The sequence below is a fragment of the Vigna radiata genome, chromosome 5, assembly GCF_000741045.1.
Source record: "Vigna radiata var. radiata cultivar VC1973A chromosome 5, Vradiata_ver6, whole genome shotgun sequence".
NCBI lineage: Eukaryota > Viridiplantae > Streptophyta > Magnoliopsida > Fabales > Fabaceae > Vigna > Vigna radiata.
The window spans coordinates 13,249,781-13,267,457 of NC_028355.1; the positions used below are offsets into that span (position 1 = coordinate 13,249,781).

Below are 17,677 nucleotides of genomic sequence, written 5' to 3' on the forward strand. Positions count from 1 at the left end.
ACAATTCCAAATTAAATCATCAACAGTTAACAACATCAATATTGCTTTCAAATTTCCATGATCAACAGATCTCACACTTGATCACAAAGCAAGCCAGTACAAGCAAACATTCCCATATATTCAAAACAATTACTAAAAACTAAAGAGAAAAACCTTAAATACCTTTGAGAAAGCAACGGTAAGACGGTGGAATGAGAAAGCAAGGCAAGTCGGCGAAAGGAGACAGCACGGAGGGAACGACCGCCACGGCGGCTTGACCATTATCGACAACGGCGCTGGCAGAGCCTCTGGGTCGTCGGCGGTGCAAACGGGACGGGGGATGAGACGCNAAGATGATCGGTGGGAAGATCCGCGAAGATGGTCGGTGGGAAGAGCCACGAAGATGATCGGCGTCGGTGGTCGTTGAACGGCGATCGACGATGGCAAGGGGGACGACTGATGTTGGAAGGGAGACTTTCTCTCACTAGGGTTTGTTTCTCACATTCTGAAAATGAAATTTGAATTTCAGAAAATGTTTGCTTCCATTTTCTGCCCGTGCCCTCAACTAATCCACGTCATTTAATTTTATTTTGTTTTCAAAAAGGTGGACGAATACGAAGCTGACACGTCATTGGTGTCAAAAATTTGTCACCGTATAGGAGTCAAAGTATCATTTTCCAAAAAATAATATTGTAAACAGTTGTTCTTCTAACTCTTTTGCTGGATTAAGCTTGATTCTTTCCATAACTAGCAATTGTTATATAGAGAAATAAACTTAAAAGTTCAAGCAAGCACTCTAGTAGGTTACACACAAATACACCTTGGACAGGTGAGGTTATTAACAATACAAGCTGCTATATTATAGTACAGAAACTTCATAAGGTAGTAGATGGCCACTCTTTTTCTTCCTTTCGAGGACAATAAGACCCCCTTTGTGTCCCTCACCATACAAATACATGTCCATATCCGTAACACTGCCCGATCTGCTGTTAACCCTCTTGTTTTGATTGAGTGATGTTGTTGTATGAACGCCACAGATGGCGAACCAGCGGGGATATACCAAGAAATCGTCTCCATTTATTGTTTGCACGTCTAAAAAGAAATCGAACTCTGCAAGAGCTCCACTGCGTTTGGTTGTCTCGCTGCGGAGTTGTAAGCGTAAACCCTTCACATCTTTACTATTGTCAGCTTCTCTTGTTAGCTGCAGTGCACAGGCTGAAACACCTACTTCGTATGTTATATTCCAGCCCTCCAAGGCTCCACCATTTTGTTGCATGATAATAAAGAAATGGCAGCATATTTTCCCAGCTAAACACGGTAAGGGTCATACCCAGTTTGCTGAGAAGACCACCGCTGCGTAGAATGTTACCCATTGAATGTATACACACAAACAAGCACTAATGTAAAATATGTTGTAGAACCTAGAGACTTGGAACGGAGTACCTTTTGCAGTGATTACCCAAAACAAAGTTGAAGGGTGCTGTGTGGTCAGGGATTCAGCACCCACATTGCTAGCTTTTCTTAGCTCTCTGCATGCTCAGGATGTTCATAGGATGGGAGATTTATTAACACGGTATAGAGTCTTTGGTTCATGATGAAAAGGCATATAGAATCTTGCATATTATCCGCAAGGGAAGCGTTATTCTTCCGCAGATAATTTTATTTGAATAGCATTGTCTTGTTTGTTGTGCTCCTTTTCTTGATCTATCATTTCACTTGTTTATTCATCTACGTCATTTCATCTAGCGTATGCATATATTGCCCTTTTTTCTGTTGTTATTATCTTTGTGTCTATGTTTTTCGATAAGTAGTCTTATTTACTGTGTTGCTGTCAGTTTCCTTAAGGCCAATTATGCATTTGAATCAGCTTCAACTATGCGTTTAGTGCTCAAGTCACGTTGAGTTATCTCAGAGATTGTGAATCTTGCTATGGTACTATGTAGAACACGAACAAGGAACAACTAAAATCGAAAGGAGGTCGTGGTGGATGAAAATGAACAGATATGCAGAGGAAAGGTTGGTATTTAGCATGCGTGTTTTAGGTTGAATTACCCTGAATACTTCGTTTATAGTATATTAGTGATTTGCTGATTAAAAAAAGGTTTAAATCATTTTTTTTTTCCTTAAGTTATAAGCTGCTTCAGTTTAGTCTTCGCTTTTAAAAATGTCAACCTTTGGTTCCTAAGTTATAAAAAATGTATCAAATCAGTTCCAGCCGTTAACGAAATCAATGAAATATGTACCAAGTTGTCATCCAGATATAGAGATTTTGCAATTTTCAAAGAGGCCACAAGTATGGAAGAATATAGATGAGACTGATCTGATACATATTTCATTGATTTCGTTAACGGCTGAGACTGATTTGATACATTTTTTATAATTTGGAGACCAAAGGTTGACATTTTTAAAAGCGAAAACTAAACTGAACATCAGTTTATAACATAGGGACAAAAAATGATTTAAACCTTAAAAAAAACATAATAATCTTTTCACTGTTACTGAAAAGGGATGTATTATTCTTGGGTAGGTTATTTTAATCATGGAGCAGCATCTGCTTCTATTTCATATTTTCCAATTTTCTTTCATTTGTATTTAAACATTTGATTTCTTATTATTTCGACTTATTCAAGTATAAATATTTTTTTATCAACAAGAACAAATATATTAATAGGAGAAATAGGGTTGCCCCAATCCGTATTAAAATAAAAATAAAATAGTAAGAAAAAAGAAAAAGAAAAAAAATCAATCAAAAACCATTTAAAACCATACAATTTTCTCCCCATAATTTTTGCCCACCAAATTACAAGAATACATATAGCAAAACTCGAAAGGAGTATGGGGACATAGACTTGATCTACCACTCTTGTTGCAAGTTTGGTTCCAACATCGAAAAGACTATCCACAGTGTACACTAGTGAAAAAAAAACACTTATAAATCAACTATTTGTATTGATTATAATCTATCAATGTAAAAATTGGTGGGGCAACATAATTATAAATAAGATAATATCTTTTATATTGATTGTACAGTAAATGCGTTAATTACCGAGAGGTATTTACCGGCGGCATGTTGTCCTTTAGTAAAAATTTGGTGAAATAATTTACCGAGGGCTTTCAGTCCTCGGTAATGTCCACGATACACTTAAGTTAAAAATTGGGTTTCCTTCTTCCAATTTCAGAAATCTCATACCCCCAATTTCAGAATTTCCCTTCCCTCGTCTCTCTCGCGATTGCCATTAGAAGTTGATTGCGTTCTTGGGAGGTACAGTTTGCTTGCCATAAGTCGTTCTCGTGTAAGGGTTCTGATGGTGAGGTGTGTTCGGTGGTGGCTGGTGGTTTGCAGTTTGGATGGGTAGGCTTCGTGACGTTTGCGACAGGGTGGTGGGTCGTGGTGGCTCGCGTTTGCGCCAGTGGTGGTGGGTCGTGGAGGTTGGCTTCAGGACGACGTAGGGCTAGTGGTCTGCAGAGTGTGGCATCGTGAAGCATTTAGCTATTGGTGGGTCGTGGAGGTTGCTTCAGGACGACGTAGGGGTGGTGGTCTGCAGAGTGTGGTCTGGTCAAGCATTTAGCTTTTGAGGTTAGTTGATTCCCCTGTTCTTTCTGATGAGTTTAGTAATGGGAACTGTAAATTGAGTTGGCCATAATCTGTTAGATGTGCAATTTTGGTTCCATTGTATCAAAATCAAACAACTTTGACAGAATGAATCTTTCATAACTTAGCATTAGTCGGCATTGATATTATATATGTATATAATTAATATTGGCTTCAATTATTATCTTGCAAACACTGTATTATATAATATCTTATTCAAGGTAAAAGTAAATGTTCATGCTTGATAACATACCTGTTATGATTGAATTAGTGGATAGAAGCATAAAGAGAATGAGTGTGTAAGTGATGGAAGAGTGAGATGGAGCCATATATGATGAGAAATGAGGCAATTTCTAAAAATGTCAGCTTGCACAGTGTCTGTAATAGAGATTTAGTCTGTATAAACCAATGAGCAACTAAATTGAAGACAAAGATTAGGAGGGAATGTTGCCATAGTAAGGAACTTATTGTTGTAAGATATGCTATAGGCATATTCATTTTCGTTTCATGACAATCAAGTAATATTCAGAATTGAACTCTGTTTCAAAAATTACTTCATTCAATTTCATTTATTAAATCAACTACCCATCTCAATTTGCTTTAACTCGATATACTCATCCTCATCCATAATCTAGAAATAAGTTATCAAGGAGTTAAAAATTGGAACTGAATCAACATCATTCCTAATTTCCCGTGACATTTCAGAAACATTCCACCACCTAGATTGAAGGAAGAAAAGAATAAAAAAGAATGGATGATGAAATTGTGATGTTCATGAAGGTGTGGCTGACAACAATCTCATGTCTCTGCTACTGTTATTACATATCTTCTATAATACCTAAAGGATTCTTAAGACTTATCTCCATCCTTCCAATTCTCTATCTCTTCCTCATCCTTCCTTTGAATCCTTGTGTGTCTTAGGCCATTTTACATCTCCTAGCTATTATTCTATAGTTAGATGTAGTCAATTAGGACTTCCATGAGTTTTATTTGTGTTGTCTAGTTTGATTCCAGTTGAGTATTTAAATTCTGGTGCAAATTTTGGTTTAAAACTGTTGTATAATTGACTACAGCTGTTATGATTTGTTGCATCTGGATGTTTCAGTGCATTCTTTACATTTGAGCAAGTGTATTTTTCCATTTGGAAGCTATGTGCACTGTTCTTTTGGTCATTTTCCAATCAATGCACAAAATCACTATTTAAACCACCAAATTTGCTTGAAAATTGCAAGTGAACCAGTGGATTCTGATGTGTTTGATATCTTTGCTGTCAAAGTGATTGCACACATTCAATCTCATAATATAAATGTGTTGGATGTTTCATTTGAGCTTTAAATAGAATACCACTCATTTTGGCCATTCATGTTTCCCCTTTTTTCAACAACAATTTCCTGGTTTTGGAGAAATTTTCTGCATATTTTGGAAACTTTTAGAGTCATTTTGTGTGCCTTTGTGGATTTGGAACATTTGTGCACGTGTATTGTGTCATTACAAACTTGTGAGCACTCTTTAAATGGTCATTATCCATCCTTTGTGCACAAACACATTTTCAGTCATCACTTTTTAAGTACCTATAAAGTGAGCTTTTAAAGTGATAATTGGTCAACTCACCTAATCTAGACTTATTCTAAGGTATGTAAACATCCTAACTAGTCTAACTTAGTCTAATAAAGGTAGGAAAGTGGTGAAAATCAAAGAATAAGGTCAAACTCGAAATTTGACTCTTAAGTACCTAAAAAATGAGGTTTTAAAGTGATAATTGGTCAATTCACCTAATGTATACTTATTCTAAGGTATGTAAACATCCTAACAAGTCTAACTTAGTCTAATNAAGGTAGGAANGNGGTGAAAAGCAAAGAATAAGGTCAAACTCGAAATTTGACTCTTAAGTACCTAAAAAGTGAGCTTTTAAAGTGATAATTGGTCAATTCACCTAATGTAGACTTATTCTAAGGTATGTATTTGAAAGTTCATCTGAGTCAAAATTGTCAGTGTCCATTAGACTCTTGGCTGGTAAATCTAATTGGAACGTTTCCAATCAAGCAGTGGATCACTATACAAAATTGATTTTAGATTTGACACCACCAAACAATTCTATTCAGAAGAATTGTTATCAAGCCAAATGATGTGTTTCAATGTTGGGATTGGAAGCCAAGAAGATTGATTGTTGTGTTAATGGATGTATGTTATTCTATGACAATGACAGTGGCAAAAATGATGCATTGTTGGTTGAATGCAAGTTTTGTGGCTCTCCTCGATATCATACGATGCATGCAGGACAAAGGCAAAAAAACCAATTCCCTTAAAGTTAATGTTCTACTTGCCCGTTATTCCAAGATTACAAAGAATGTTTACTTCAATGCAAACATAACAACACATGACATAGCATGATGGTAACAAAACTAAAGGAGTTTTGCGTCATCCTTCTGATGGTGAAGCTTGGAAGCACTTCAATCGTAAACATCCGTTCTTTGCTAGTGAACCGCGTAACGTGAGACTTGGTTTATGCTCTGATGGGTTTACCCCATACATTCAGGCGTCTGCATCACTAATAAGTCTAAATTATGTTACAGGCACAAGCTCTTGGACGGGCGGTCCATGTTGACGAGGTCTTTGCACAGACCCATGTTCGGAAGGGCACTAATGAATTCGTTGATGAAAGATCTCACAAGACTCATGTAAATAGCACTCCTAGTATTAGTAATCCACATGATTATGTTATTGTATCATTCCCTGACATTGTTTGTAATGTTTCAACAGGAAGAATTTTCTACGAGACTTTCACAGGTTAGATCCGAACATGGGTCAGCTCCTACACCAGATAATGCGAGTAATGCAGATGACGACATTCGTAGGACATAGTGCTGGGTCGATGTCGTTGGTGGGAAGAAAAAGGGACGAGTCTACGGTGCAGGACAACTTGCTGCAAACTATACAACATCAAGAGGAGGCACACTGAAGCACCAACCTTCTTCTTCTTCCACCCCTTCTGCTGACGAGGCCATCCAGCGCTTGACACAGCTACTAGAGCAACGTGACCAGGAAAGCCGTGCATTGAGGGACGAATACACTGACTTGAGAGACGAGTTTTCAAGCTTCAAGTCCCTGGTCATGAGAGCGCTGCCTCAAACTTCAGACACTCCTTCCACTGTCCCTCCGACCCAGCAACGACCCTCCCTGTCACCCGCTGTCCCTCATCAGCCCAGACCAGTCCAGCCCACACCAGTCCAACCATCTACAGATGAGCAGGACGATGAAGATACGTCTGAAGACTTTGTACAATTTTAGTTTCATTTTGTTATTGATCATAGTGATGTTAGTACATTTAGATGTTACTACATTATGATATTGGTACATTTATTTTTGCTTAGAATTGGATGATATTGCTATTATGATATTGTTAGAACATATTGGATGTCAATACATTATGATGATAATGTTAGTATTTTATGATTTTTCATCAATGAACGAAAGATTTTGGTTTGGACAATATATATGCAGGTTTGTTTGTGGATTGAAACTGTTATGCAGGTCTGTGTATGTTGTAAACATTACACTGTAGGTATGTGTCAATAAAATGGTGACCCGTATCCTATTATCAAAAAGTTGTTAAAAAAAGAGTTATTAAAATATCATTATCCTTTTACTTTCCTGAGTTGCAATGCATGTATCATCAACTTTTTCTTAATGTTGTTGTACGCTGAAACAAATCATAGGCTTTTATGGGATATTTTCATGCATAAATATATATATATATATATATATAAACTTTATTTTATAAACTATAAAGTTAACGCAATCATTTTATAATTTCCAGATAAAAAAACCAGTTTACCAATTTAACATGTCATTAAATACATCACATTACATTAATCATATTATTAATGAAGTTTTGAATCTTTAAAAAAGACACTCACTTATATACTTTTTAATATGTTTATGGTATGTATTCATTTCTCATTTCCCTTTTACGAGCACTATATTATATGCATTTAACAAAGATTGTAGTTTGCTAGAGTGATTACTAAAAGCAAATATACATTCGACTTCATTCTTTTTTGTGTGAAAATCATCAACATTATCCTTTAGGGTGTGTTTTTGTGGATGGATTTGAAGGACATGATTTGAGAGAGATGATTTGAATGGATTTGAGGGTAATTTTTTTGTTGTTTTTTTGAGTGGATTTGTGGGTAATTGAGAGTGGATTTGAGGGTGAAGTTTGTGAGAATTAGTGTAGAATTTGATTGATGTGACAGAAGACATTGTGATCGCCATTTATTTACCTGATTAGAGAGCAAAGGCGAACGACTACAGTAGAAGTAACAAGTAAAAGGTAAGTCTGAAACCGTCAAAGGACCCCTATTTATAGCCAATTTTTTTGAAACTGTCAGTCGCATCGCACCGTTCAATTGAAGCACGATCAAGGACTCAGATTACAGGACTGTTCCGCTTCTCGATAGCGTCGCCTATAAAAGCCCGACATGTGTCCCCTCATTTTCATTTTCCCGCCGGACTTGAATAATCGATTATCACTTACAATAATCGATTATTAGTGGCAATTGAGACTTGACCTTTCATATTCAGATTAGCTGGCTATATATTGGACTTTTGAGAACTTCAGAAGTAATGTTGTTGAATAGTTTTAAAAAATTTGTTAATTGATAGAAATTGAAGATTACCAAAATGCCCCTAAGTATTAAAATAATATAAAATGATAATTATTAATGTTATATTTAATTGTAAAAATGTTTATAAAGAGAAAAAAATAAAAATTAATTTTTAAAATATAAAAAAATGGTAATTTAGTAAATTGAAATAATAATAATAATAATAACTATTATTATTAATATTATTATTATTATTATTATTATTATAAAGAGAAAAAAATCATTATTATGATTATTATTAATTATTATTATTACTATTATTAATTATTATCATTATTATTAATTATTATCATTAATATTATTGATTATTATTATTATTTTATTACTATTATTAATTATTATCATTATTATTAATTATTATCATTAATATTATTATTAATTATTATTATTATTAGTTATTATTATTATTATTATTAATTATTATCATTAATATTACAATGAAACTCACTTCTTCTTCTATCATCACGACATTTGATATCTTCTCTCCCATCTGCAGTTACATACCACTCATTAGTTACCTCTCTTCCTTTCATTCTTTTCTCCTCCAATGAAACCCAATTTCTCAAGCTCACCCTTACATACCAATCGCTGGATCTCGGGCTGCTGCATTACTGCCGGATGGACCTCTGCATCTTACAGTGCACACCATCAACCATGGAAAGACATCACGGCCATCAATCATCTCCTCCACCTTCTAACACTGCTCCAATGCTCCAACGACCATGGTATCATAGCTGATCCTCCACCATGCTAGAGAGCTTGTTCTTCATCATCATCGACCTCATCGACCAATGGTGGTTGCTTCCTCCATCCTCTGCGGCCTTCTCCTCAACCCCAAAGCCATCATTGCTTCCATGGGAGGCCAAGAACATGTTAACCGCATCAGCCCATGCACGTTGACAACGGCGCAAAATCGAATAAACATTGCCTGGAACCGGATACCCCAAGTTCGTAACCGAATACGCCTTCTTTGAAACTTCTTCTAAATGCTGGAACCGGATACGATATTCTGTGGAACCAAATACATGCCCATGAAAATCTCTTCTTCAACCGCTGCTTCAAGCTTTCCTCATCTTCATGCAATTGCTTCTCATCACCAACCGCGTTCTTCCTCATCCATTAACCACTCTCTTTGTCTTCAACTTAATCACACGGCTTCAACCTTGAATAGAATGGTATCGGGACCTATCTCGCCGGGAATGTTGTTCTGCGAGGATCTAACATAGAAGAGAGAAGTTGAAGATGACCTGAAAGAACGGGACTGATAGGGGCGAAAAACGAGGGCGCATGCGTGGCGGAAATGGACTGGGTGACGCCGGTGGCTTAATCACATGGTTGGGAATCGATTATTTAACTAAAGAAGAAAATATTTTTCTTTATTTATATTATGGATGGCAGAATTTTGTCGTGGAATTAATGAAATAGTACAGGGCATATTAGTCTTTTATGCCTAAATCATCGCAAATCACACCAAAATAGCGAGATGAATTGCACAGTAAAATCTCGCAAATCGTTGCTTTTCTTTCTTTGCAAATCACTGCAAATCAGCGCAAAGGAACGTCACTTTTCTCGCAAATCCATCCGTACTAATCACCGTGAACAAGAAATTACCTTCAAACGAACACAGTGTTAGAGAAGCAAAATATTTTGTATCATTGTTGATTACTAAATTGTAAATGGTAACTTCTTATACACATATTATTAGACCACTAAGAAGACATAGTTAAAAAAAAATTACAAAACAAAACATTCAATTAATATTACTAATTGAAACAAATGGATAAATTAGATTATTAGCTGAATTTGGATGATTTTTTTACGAAAATTTGTACTTAATTTCTATCATGTTACAATATTTCTCCTAGAAAAAATATCCCATTTTGTCCTTAAATAAAAACATATTTATTGATAAGTTTTAGAATAACTTTTGTCATGTAAATGACTAATTGAAATACTTTTAGTCATTCATTTTTAGTAAAATTCTTAACAAAAGTTTATACTAGATAAATATCATAGTAGAACATTTTTCCACTCCTATGTGACTTTTGTTGTAAGACACACTAGAATGACACCTAAATATATGAAAATGAGTCATTGAATAGTTCATCATTATGCATCAAAATCTCTAGTGCACAAAAAATATAAATCTTCCATGTTAATAATCACAATAAAACAACAATAAAAAGTCCATAAAACCTAAATTAATCACAAAAAATAAGTCCAATTCATATAAATCTCCCATGTTAGGAGAAATAGACATAGTGGATAAATGAACAATACCCACAGAAATAAAAGCTAAAACCATAAATTTTACTTTATCAACATATATAGCAATGACCTCATGTCCAAGCAAGACTCCACCCCCCAAAACACAATCACAAAACCATCACCATTGCTTTTCCTCCACTTCTACTATCAACACAAACTAAAGAATGATCCTAAACTTTGACACTCAAATCTCAACATCAAACCTTAAAAATACATAGAAAAATAGAAAGTCAAAAGAATCAAAATATTCTCTCTATTTTAATTTTTTTTCTTCAAAATGAAAACTTTTTTTTTTCAAAAGTGTATTTTTTGAGCGTCATGCTCTCAAATTTAAGAACATTAGAAAAAGAAAGAGGAAAAGTTATTATGACTTTAAGTTACAAGAGTAGTTTGTTAGTAAAATTCTTAGCATAAGTTTGCATTGGTTGTTAAACCATGGTGATTAGTGTCTCACTCATATTGAACCCTATGTCTAAGAGACACAATAATGTTTAAATTTTGATGTGAATTTTTATTACAAATATCACTAATGAAAGAACTTATAAGCATAAAGAAATTTTTTTCAACGACTCGTTTGCACGAAAAACTTATTTAGAGATCTGTTAGTCAACACTTCAATTTGTTACGGAATAAATTGAGAATTTACACGGCAAAACAAACGATTACAACTTTTATACTTTTAATAAAAAAAGAAAAACACTTAAACCCACAATGCTCTTTAAATTACATATATTTTAATACGAGAGGGGTGTATGTAAAGCTAAGTATACAAACAGGTCTTCCCCGTTAAAATCTACACGCATAAATTAATACTACAAAAAATAAATGTTTGTTTAACTTGCATTTTAAATGAATTTTAATGTTTGAAAATTTTGTTGTAGAGTCACTTTCCCTAAAGACTTATCTGTGGGACGTGTAGAGTCATTGTCCTTAAAGACTTATCCGCGGTGTATTGCGTAAGTGCTCCATATACAATATGAACTTTTCAAGATCTCAAAACTAGCAAAAAACTCTAAACATAATATAAGAATAATTCAGAATAATTTCAGAAGAGGAAAACTGAATGAAACTAAGGCCTTGTTCACTTGAGTGGATTTGAGGGAGAGTAATTGAGAGGATTTAAAGATAATTTTTTTTTTTATTTATTTGAATAGATTTGGAGGTAAGTGAGAGTGAATTTGGAAGTAAATTTTTTTAATCTGTCATATAAATTAAATCCTACACTAATCCTCACAAATTTTACTTCTAAATCTACTCTTACTTATCTCGAAATTTATTCAAATAAACAACAACAAAAAAATTATCTTCAAATTCTCTCAATTACTCTCTCCCAAATCCACTCAAGTGAACAAGGCCTAAAAGAATAGGAGAATGAGAAAGACTGATTTTTTGTGTGTATTAGGACGGAGAAAGAACTCTCTTTTCATAAAACTAGCAAAGAATCAATTAAATAAAAGAAATTAAAAATTATAAAAATTTTAACTTTGCATTAATTAAATTATTTGAACGTTATTATTAGAAAAAATTAATGTTGGCAATTAAGAAATTTAAGGTTGTCTAGTCCATTGTAAATTTCACCATGCGAGTTCTTTCCATGGATGTTATCGTTAGGTTTTCAAAATTTTCAATTTTACTAGTTTGATTTTTGCACATTTAATATGTAAATTTTATAGCTTTTATATATTTTGACATCAAGTTAGTTACAAACGACGTTGTTTTTATAAGGAAAACATGTGATAGAATGGTATGGTTTTTGAAAAAGGGTTAACCCTATTACATATTTAAGAAATTGACAGAATGTGTAAAAATTGAAAGGTAAGATTTATTAAACAATGATAAATTGATACTTAAATTATTTATAGAAAGTGGTAATAATGTTCTGGTTAGTTTAGGCTGGTAGCATTTTGGTAAATTTTCACCTTAGCAAAATATTTTATGACAGATATACATAATATTTTTAAAAAAAGTAAAATATTAGAAGCTCACATTTATATAAATGATTTTGCTCTGGAAAAGAAGTCCGTTATTGATGTACGTTCTTTAGTCGTGAGAAGATGTAAAAGCTTTTAAGTAAATGGCACAGTATTACTTTGCGGAGGATGCACGTTATTGATGTAAGGCTTATGTTGGGAGATTCAAAATTGTCTATAAAATATCAGGATATTATTTTTAATTCAAAACCTTAATTTAATTAATGAGTTTTTCTTATTTATTTTTATTTAATATGAGATTTTGAATTTATCTTAAATTATTAATAATCTTTTCTTCAAGTAGGAGTTTCTTTACTCATTCAAGTGTGAGTTTGTCCGTATTAGAATGCATTCCTCTCAGTAATGATCATTCCATTGTATCTACACTTTCTTGAAATGAAATTCTGATAGCAGTGTGAAGTCTTTACAAGAAGAGACACGAGATTTTAAACCCCAGACAAAACTTTAGAACAACTAACATTCTTGTTTAAGTTAAAATTTCAAAATGGTAGTCATAAAAACTGATTCAATCACAATTAATTTCCACAGACGTCCTTTTTAGCAAACATTTGCTGTAGAAAACGTACATTTTGGGAACAAGTTACAAAAAACAAATTTTAACGCAAAGGCAAAACAAAAGGCTTGCTTTGGTAGCACCTGGCTGTAGAGCAACAATTACTCAATGGGATTTGAAAATCGCGTTTATTTATGATGTATATCAATTGGATTTCGATTAAGAAAATTAAACCGAATTGAAAATCTTATATAAATTATAGCCCAGAGAAGACTAAGAACCGGAAATCTTGTTCTAAAAGCATGACTAAATTAATTCAAATTCCAGCTACAACTTTTCCAAAACTAAAACTCTACTCTGCCAAAGAAAATCCGTTTTATTTCTCTAACATACAAAAGAAAAGGAGAAAGATAGTCTGCACCTAAAACTTGTGATAAAGAGATACAACGGGGTTAACACCCCCCCCACATGTAACTATGTGCCTATATCCCCAGAGAGGTGCAACTTCTTTCCTGCAAAAAAAGAGAGACTACATCAAATAAATGCAAATCAAAGTCTGCCAGAGTTGGACATTGCAATGAAAATGGGCAGCCAATGATTAGCACAAACTTACCTTTCAAAGCTCATCTTTTCCTGATTCTTGCTCATCTTTTACTTGTTCAGCATGAGCAGGTTTATCTGTTCCTTGTTCTTGCTGGGCAGGTTTGTCCCGGTTCTTTTCAATGAATTCTATGATGTCTTTCTTGGTCCTGCCACCGTCGTATTGTAATAGATTTCCACTTGATGACCTGAAGTACAGGGTTGGATAACCTTGGACATCAAAGGTATCACCTGGGATATCGTTGGCAGTTGCATCCTGGAAAGTGACAAACAACATGTAGAATGTGACTGACACAGAAAGAAAATTAAAATATAACTCTCGAAGTTACTCCCAGCATCTATAGAAACGGATATACTATCATAATAATCGAAGCTGAAAACTGAATACAATTCTTACCAGTTTGGCAATAATAACATTAGCATCATTTTGATATGAGATAGCAACTTCGTCCAATATAGGAGCCAACTGTTTGCAATGACCACACCAGGGAGCGTAAAACTCCAGCAGAACTGCAAGGTATTTGTGTTAGCAGTTATAATGGACTGATAAAGGTTTACCACTAACAAAAATGATGCAGATGCATGAAAGATTCTACTATGGGCATAATTACTACCATATATAATCATGGACATAATTACTGCTATATATAATAAAAGATAAATAGTTGTCTGAAGAAGATGAAAACTTCGTCATATTAGCATTTAGATTATAAATGAAAATTCTAATCAATTTTGTTATTCTTTAATTTCATATATGAAGAGAAATTCGTCTAATGTTTAACACACTTTCTGATTAAAAAAAAAAATCCAAGTTCTATACAAACAGATCCAGCAAATTAAATGCGGTAAAAATATAAAATCATATCTATCAGCTTTTCGTAAAGGTTGATGATATTATACAAAGTAAAGATGTATTCAATATCGAAATTGGACCGTAATGCTCCATCAAAAACAAGGAACATTAGAAACGTGATTTTTTTTAAGATTACAGTGTGTGCCAAAATCTGATAGTCCATGGAATACAACCAAATTAGAAAAAATGAAGTATACCGTTCTTCCCAGACTTGAAAACGATGTCCTGGAGACTTTCCCCAACTACCACTTTAACTGGTTCGTTGTTAGTTTCAGGAACAGGTTCAGATTTCACATATGGTGCAATGTTACCCTCCTGAAATATTCAGAAAGAAAATCTAAAGATTTATATATATCTTTCCAAGACAAATAGCACTCAATTAAATAATTTTAAATTAAAGAGTTCAGCAAACATATACCACTAAAAGTAATAAACCAGATTGAATTATGCCTACGTTACAAGCCACTAAGAGAAATAAGAATAACCTTGTATGCCTTCAACCAAGTTGGAATGTGTTCGGCTTCCAAATTGGGCTTAAAATATTTCTTCCCGTCATTATGTTGAATGATAATTAAAGGTACTTGTTCTTCCTTCAGTCCAAAGTACTGTCAAGACAAGCCATACTCAATGTCAAATATCGATATTGAATGCTACATATTTTGAATGTTACATATTTTGATACAAACCTGGAAAGCTCCTTGACTAGACTCTACATCTCCAACCAGAAAGCTTACACCCTGTTGTTTAAATTTCTCAGCAGCTTCACGGTATTTTGATTTGAAAGATTCAGCACTTTCAGCAGTGAAGTTGATGAACAACATTGCCTGCCAATATCAACAATTTAAGTTTCTTGAACACAGGATAAAATGGGTATACAACCAAAACAAAGGAAATAATAAATATTATGGAACAGGAAGGGTAGGAGAAAGAAAACTGGTTTACGAAAATGATATTTTGTTCAGATTACAGAAGGAAAAAAGCTGCTAGTAGCCCAATGGCCGCAATTGAAAACCTCTATTTAAATCCATGCCCTGCTACCCAGCTATAGCAATTAATGAAACCATGGAGGTATTTAACAAATAAAAATTCAGCTGCAATAACGTTATTAATACGGAAATCTCAAGTTCAATATTGAAAGAACAAAATTCACTTAAACAGCAAATTTACCTTTGCATTGGGGCTGTTGAAGAATTTGACAACAAAAGGGTGATTGCTAGGATCATTGTTAAACACAGTAACGACAGGGGTACTGGACTCCTCAACAAATTTCTCTAGAGTATCCACATGGAAATCCTGCAAGCACAAGTTAATTTTGACACCCAGTATTAGATTAAAACATCAAATAAAATTGTAAAATTAATCCACATAAACCAACACTACCTTGGAGTCAACAAAAAGTTCATCGAACGGCTTGAATAACCTAATTATAGGGCCAGCGACTGATGATTCACCTCTTGGAAGGTGTTTAGCATTCAGGGTGTGACCAAAGTCATAATCAGCACGCAACTTCTCTGCTAAGGCAGTAAAGTTATCAAACTCCTCGCCAGAAAATTTCGGGAAAATTCCAACCTGAAATCATAGGAATATATCATCATTACAGGCCAATATGAGTTAAAATAAAGAAAAATTAAACAATCGATCACTTACAATAACAACTTTATTTTCACCAATAAAAGCTGTAGCTTCATCGGCAGATTTAATTTCAGTTGAAGCAGGACCACTCTGTCTCTTCAAATAATCAACGATGCCATCGGCTTCACGGGGACCTTTGTACTCCTGAACATTCTTTCCCCCATTCCTCACAATCTTAAGTGTGGGGTATCCCTTAACATCATATTCCGATGCAAGAGCTTTGTTCTTCTCTTCATTGGCGTCAACTTTAGCCAAAACAATCGGAGGATCATGACTGCTCAAGATTGAAGCAGCTTTCTCATACTGCAGAAACAAAAATGCCAAAAATCATCAACCGCACAATCCTACAACAACAAATCAAAGGAAACCCCAAAATTAAAGGCGACCAAAATTACCTCAGGAGCAAGATTCTTGCAGTGGCCACACCTAAGAAGAAAAATAAAAACAAATATCACGTGAAAACCACAATGCACTAATCTCAATAACAATAGATCTCAGTGAAGCGATTCGGAACAACAGATTCAAAAATCAAATCAAACACAGTCAATTCAAACGAAACCACAGAAGTAAATCCAAAACACAAAAATTAAATCAGATTAAAATGAGGGCATCAGTATAGACACAAAATCACAACAGGAAATTAACAAAAGCGAGATGTAGACAAAGTCAAAGCAAATGTCTCAGATCAGAAGGAGTAAAGATGAAGCATAAAATAAAAACAAGTAAAAATGCAACAGAATCGAAACATACCATGGAGCGTAGAACTCGACAACGATGAAATCGTACTTGCTGATAGTGTCGTGAAAGTTGGAGTGATCCAGTGTGAGTACGAATTCCTTAGTCTGAGAGGACTCCTCCGCAGAGATCTGAGAGGCGATAAGAGAAAGTGCAAAGACGAAGAAGAAGGAGCAAATCGAAACCCTACGCGCCATTGTTTCTTTGAAAGGGAAGCTGTGAAAGCAATTGAGGTGTAAGAGAAGGTCACGAGAGGGGTTTTTGTAGTAGTTAGAAACCCCGTAAGAACACCGCATGACACGTGCGCTATGTTTCTCAGATATTTTGGACATCGGCCACCGCTGACGAATCTCCTGTCCCCACGTTGGCACTCTTGATGACGTGGCGAAATCTTATTCGACCATTCTTGTCACTCAACATTTCTTTTCTTTTCTTCAGCATCCCAGTGAAACCGGTGGCTCTGATATTGAATAATAGGGCTTTAATTAACGGATAAATGCTTCTGAGGGTGCTCATAATCCCGTGTAGGTCAGGTGTATATTAAATATTTGTGGCTGAACGAATCCGATGGATTTGAATAATTGCGTGCCCAGTTTGCTGTTAGATTGATTAAGGAAATAAAGTTTATTCTTGATAACATCTTTTGACTCTTCCGGATTATTTTTTTTATTAATACAACAGTCAAAAACCATTCTATAATTACATGGATATAAACTATATAAATATAAATATAAATATATATATATATATATATATATATATATGTATGTATATAATACGGAATTCACGTTTAGTTACATATTATATTATAATTAAATATAAGATGTTTCTCTACAATGAATATGATGAAGTTAAATTAGTTGCTAG

At 34.3% G+C, this 17,677-nt stretch overlaps 1 protein-coding gene across 1 annotated transcript; it reads right to left on the reverse strand.

Annotated features, from left to right (window-relative positions):
* Positions 1 to 13,218: 13,218 nt before the first annotated feature.
* On the reverse strand, positions 13,219 to 17,121 carry LOC106762514 (protein disulfide-isomerase). The gene is made up of 11 exons (XM_014646477.1): positions 16,826 to 17,121; positions 16,471 to 16,501; positions 16,091 to 16,378; positions 15,824 to 16,012; positions 15,611 to 15,736; positions 15,130 to 15,267; positions 14,929 to 15,048; positions 14,641 to 14,758; positions 13,988 to 14,100; positions 13,604 to 13,846; positions 13,219 to 13,502 (listed from the first exon to the last, which is right to left on the reverse strand). The coding sequence occupies exons 1-10, from the start codon at positions 17,104 to 17,106 to the stop codon at positions 13,607 to 13,609; spliced, it is 1,644 nt and encodes a 547-aa protein (XP_014501963.1). The 5' UTR covers positions 17,107 to 17,121; the 3' UTR covers positions 13,219 to 13,502; positions 13,604 to 13,606.
* Positions 17,122 to 17,677: the final 556 nt, after the last annotated feature.

Coding starts and splice junctions, on each gene's coding strand:
- LOC106762514 (XM_014646477.1), bottom strand. CDS start 17,106: ATGCGGTGTTCTTACGGGGTTTCTAACTACTACAAAAACCCCTCTCGT. Junction 14,759..14,928: donor CTTGGTTGAAGGCATACAAG/GTTATTCTTATT, acceptor TGAATATTTCAG/GAGGGTAACATTGCACCATA. Junction 14,101..14,640: donor TTTCAAGTCTGGGAAGAACG/GTATACTTCATT, acceptor AATACCTTGCAG/TTCTGCTGGAGTTTTACGCT.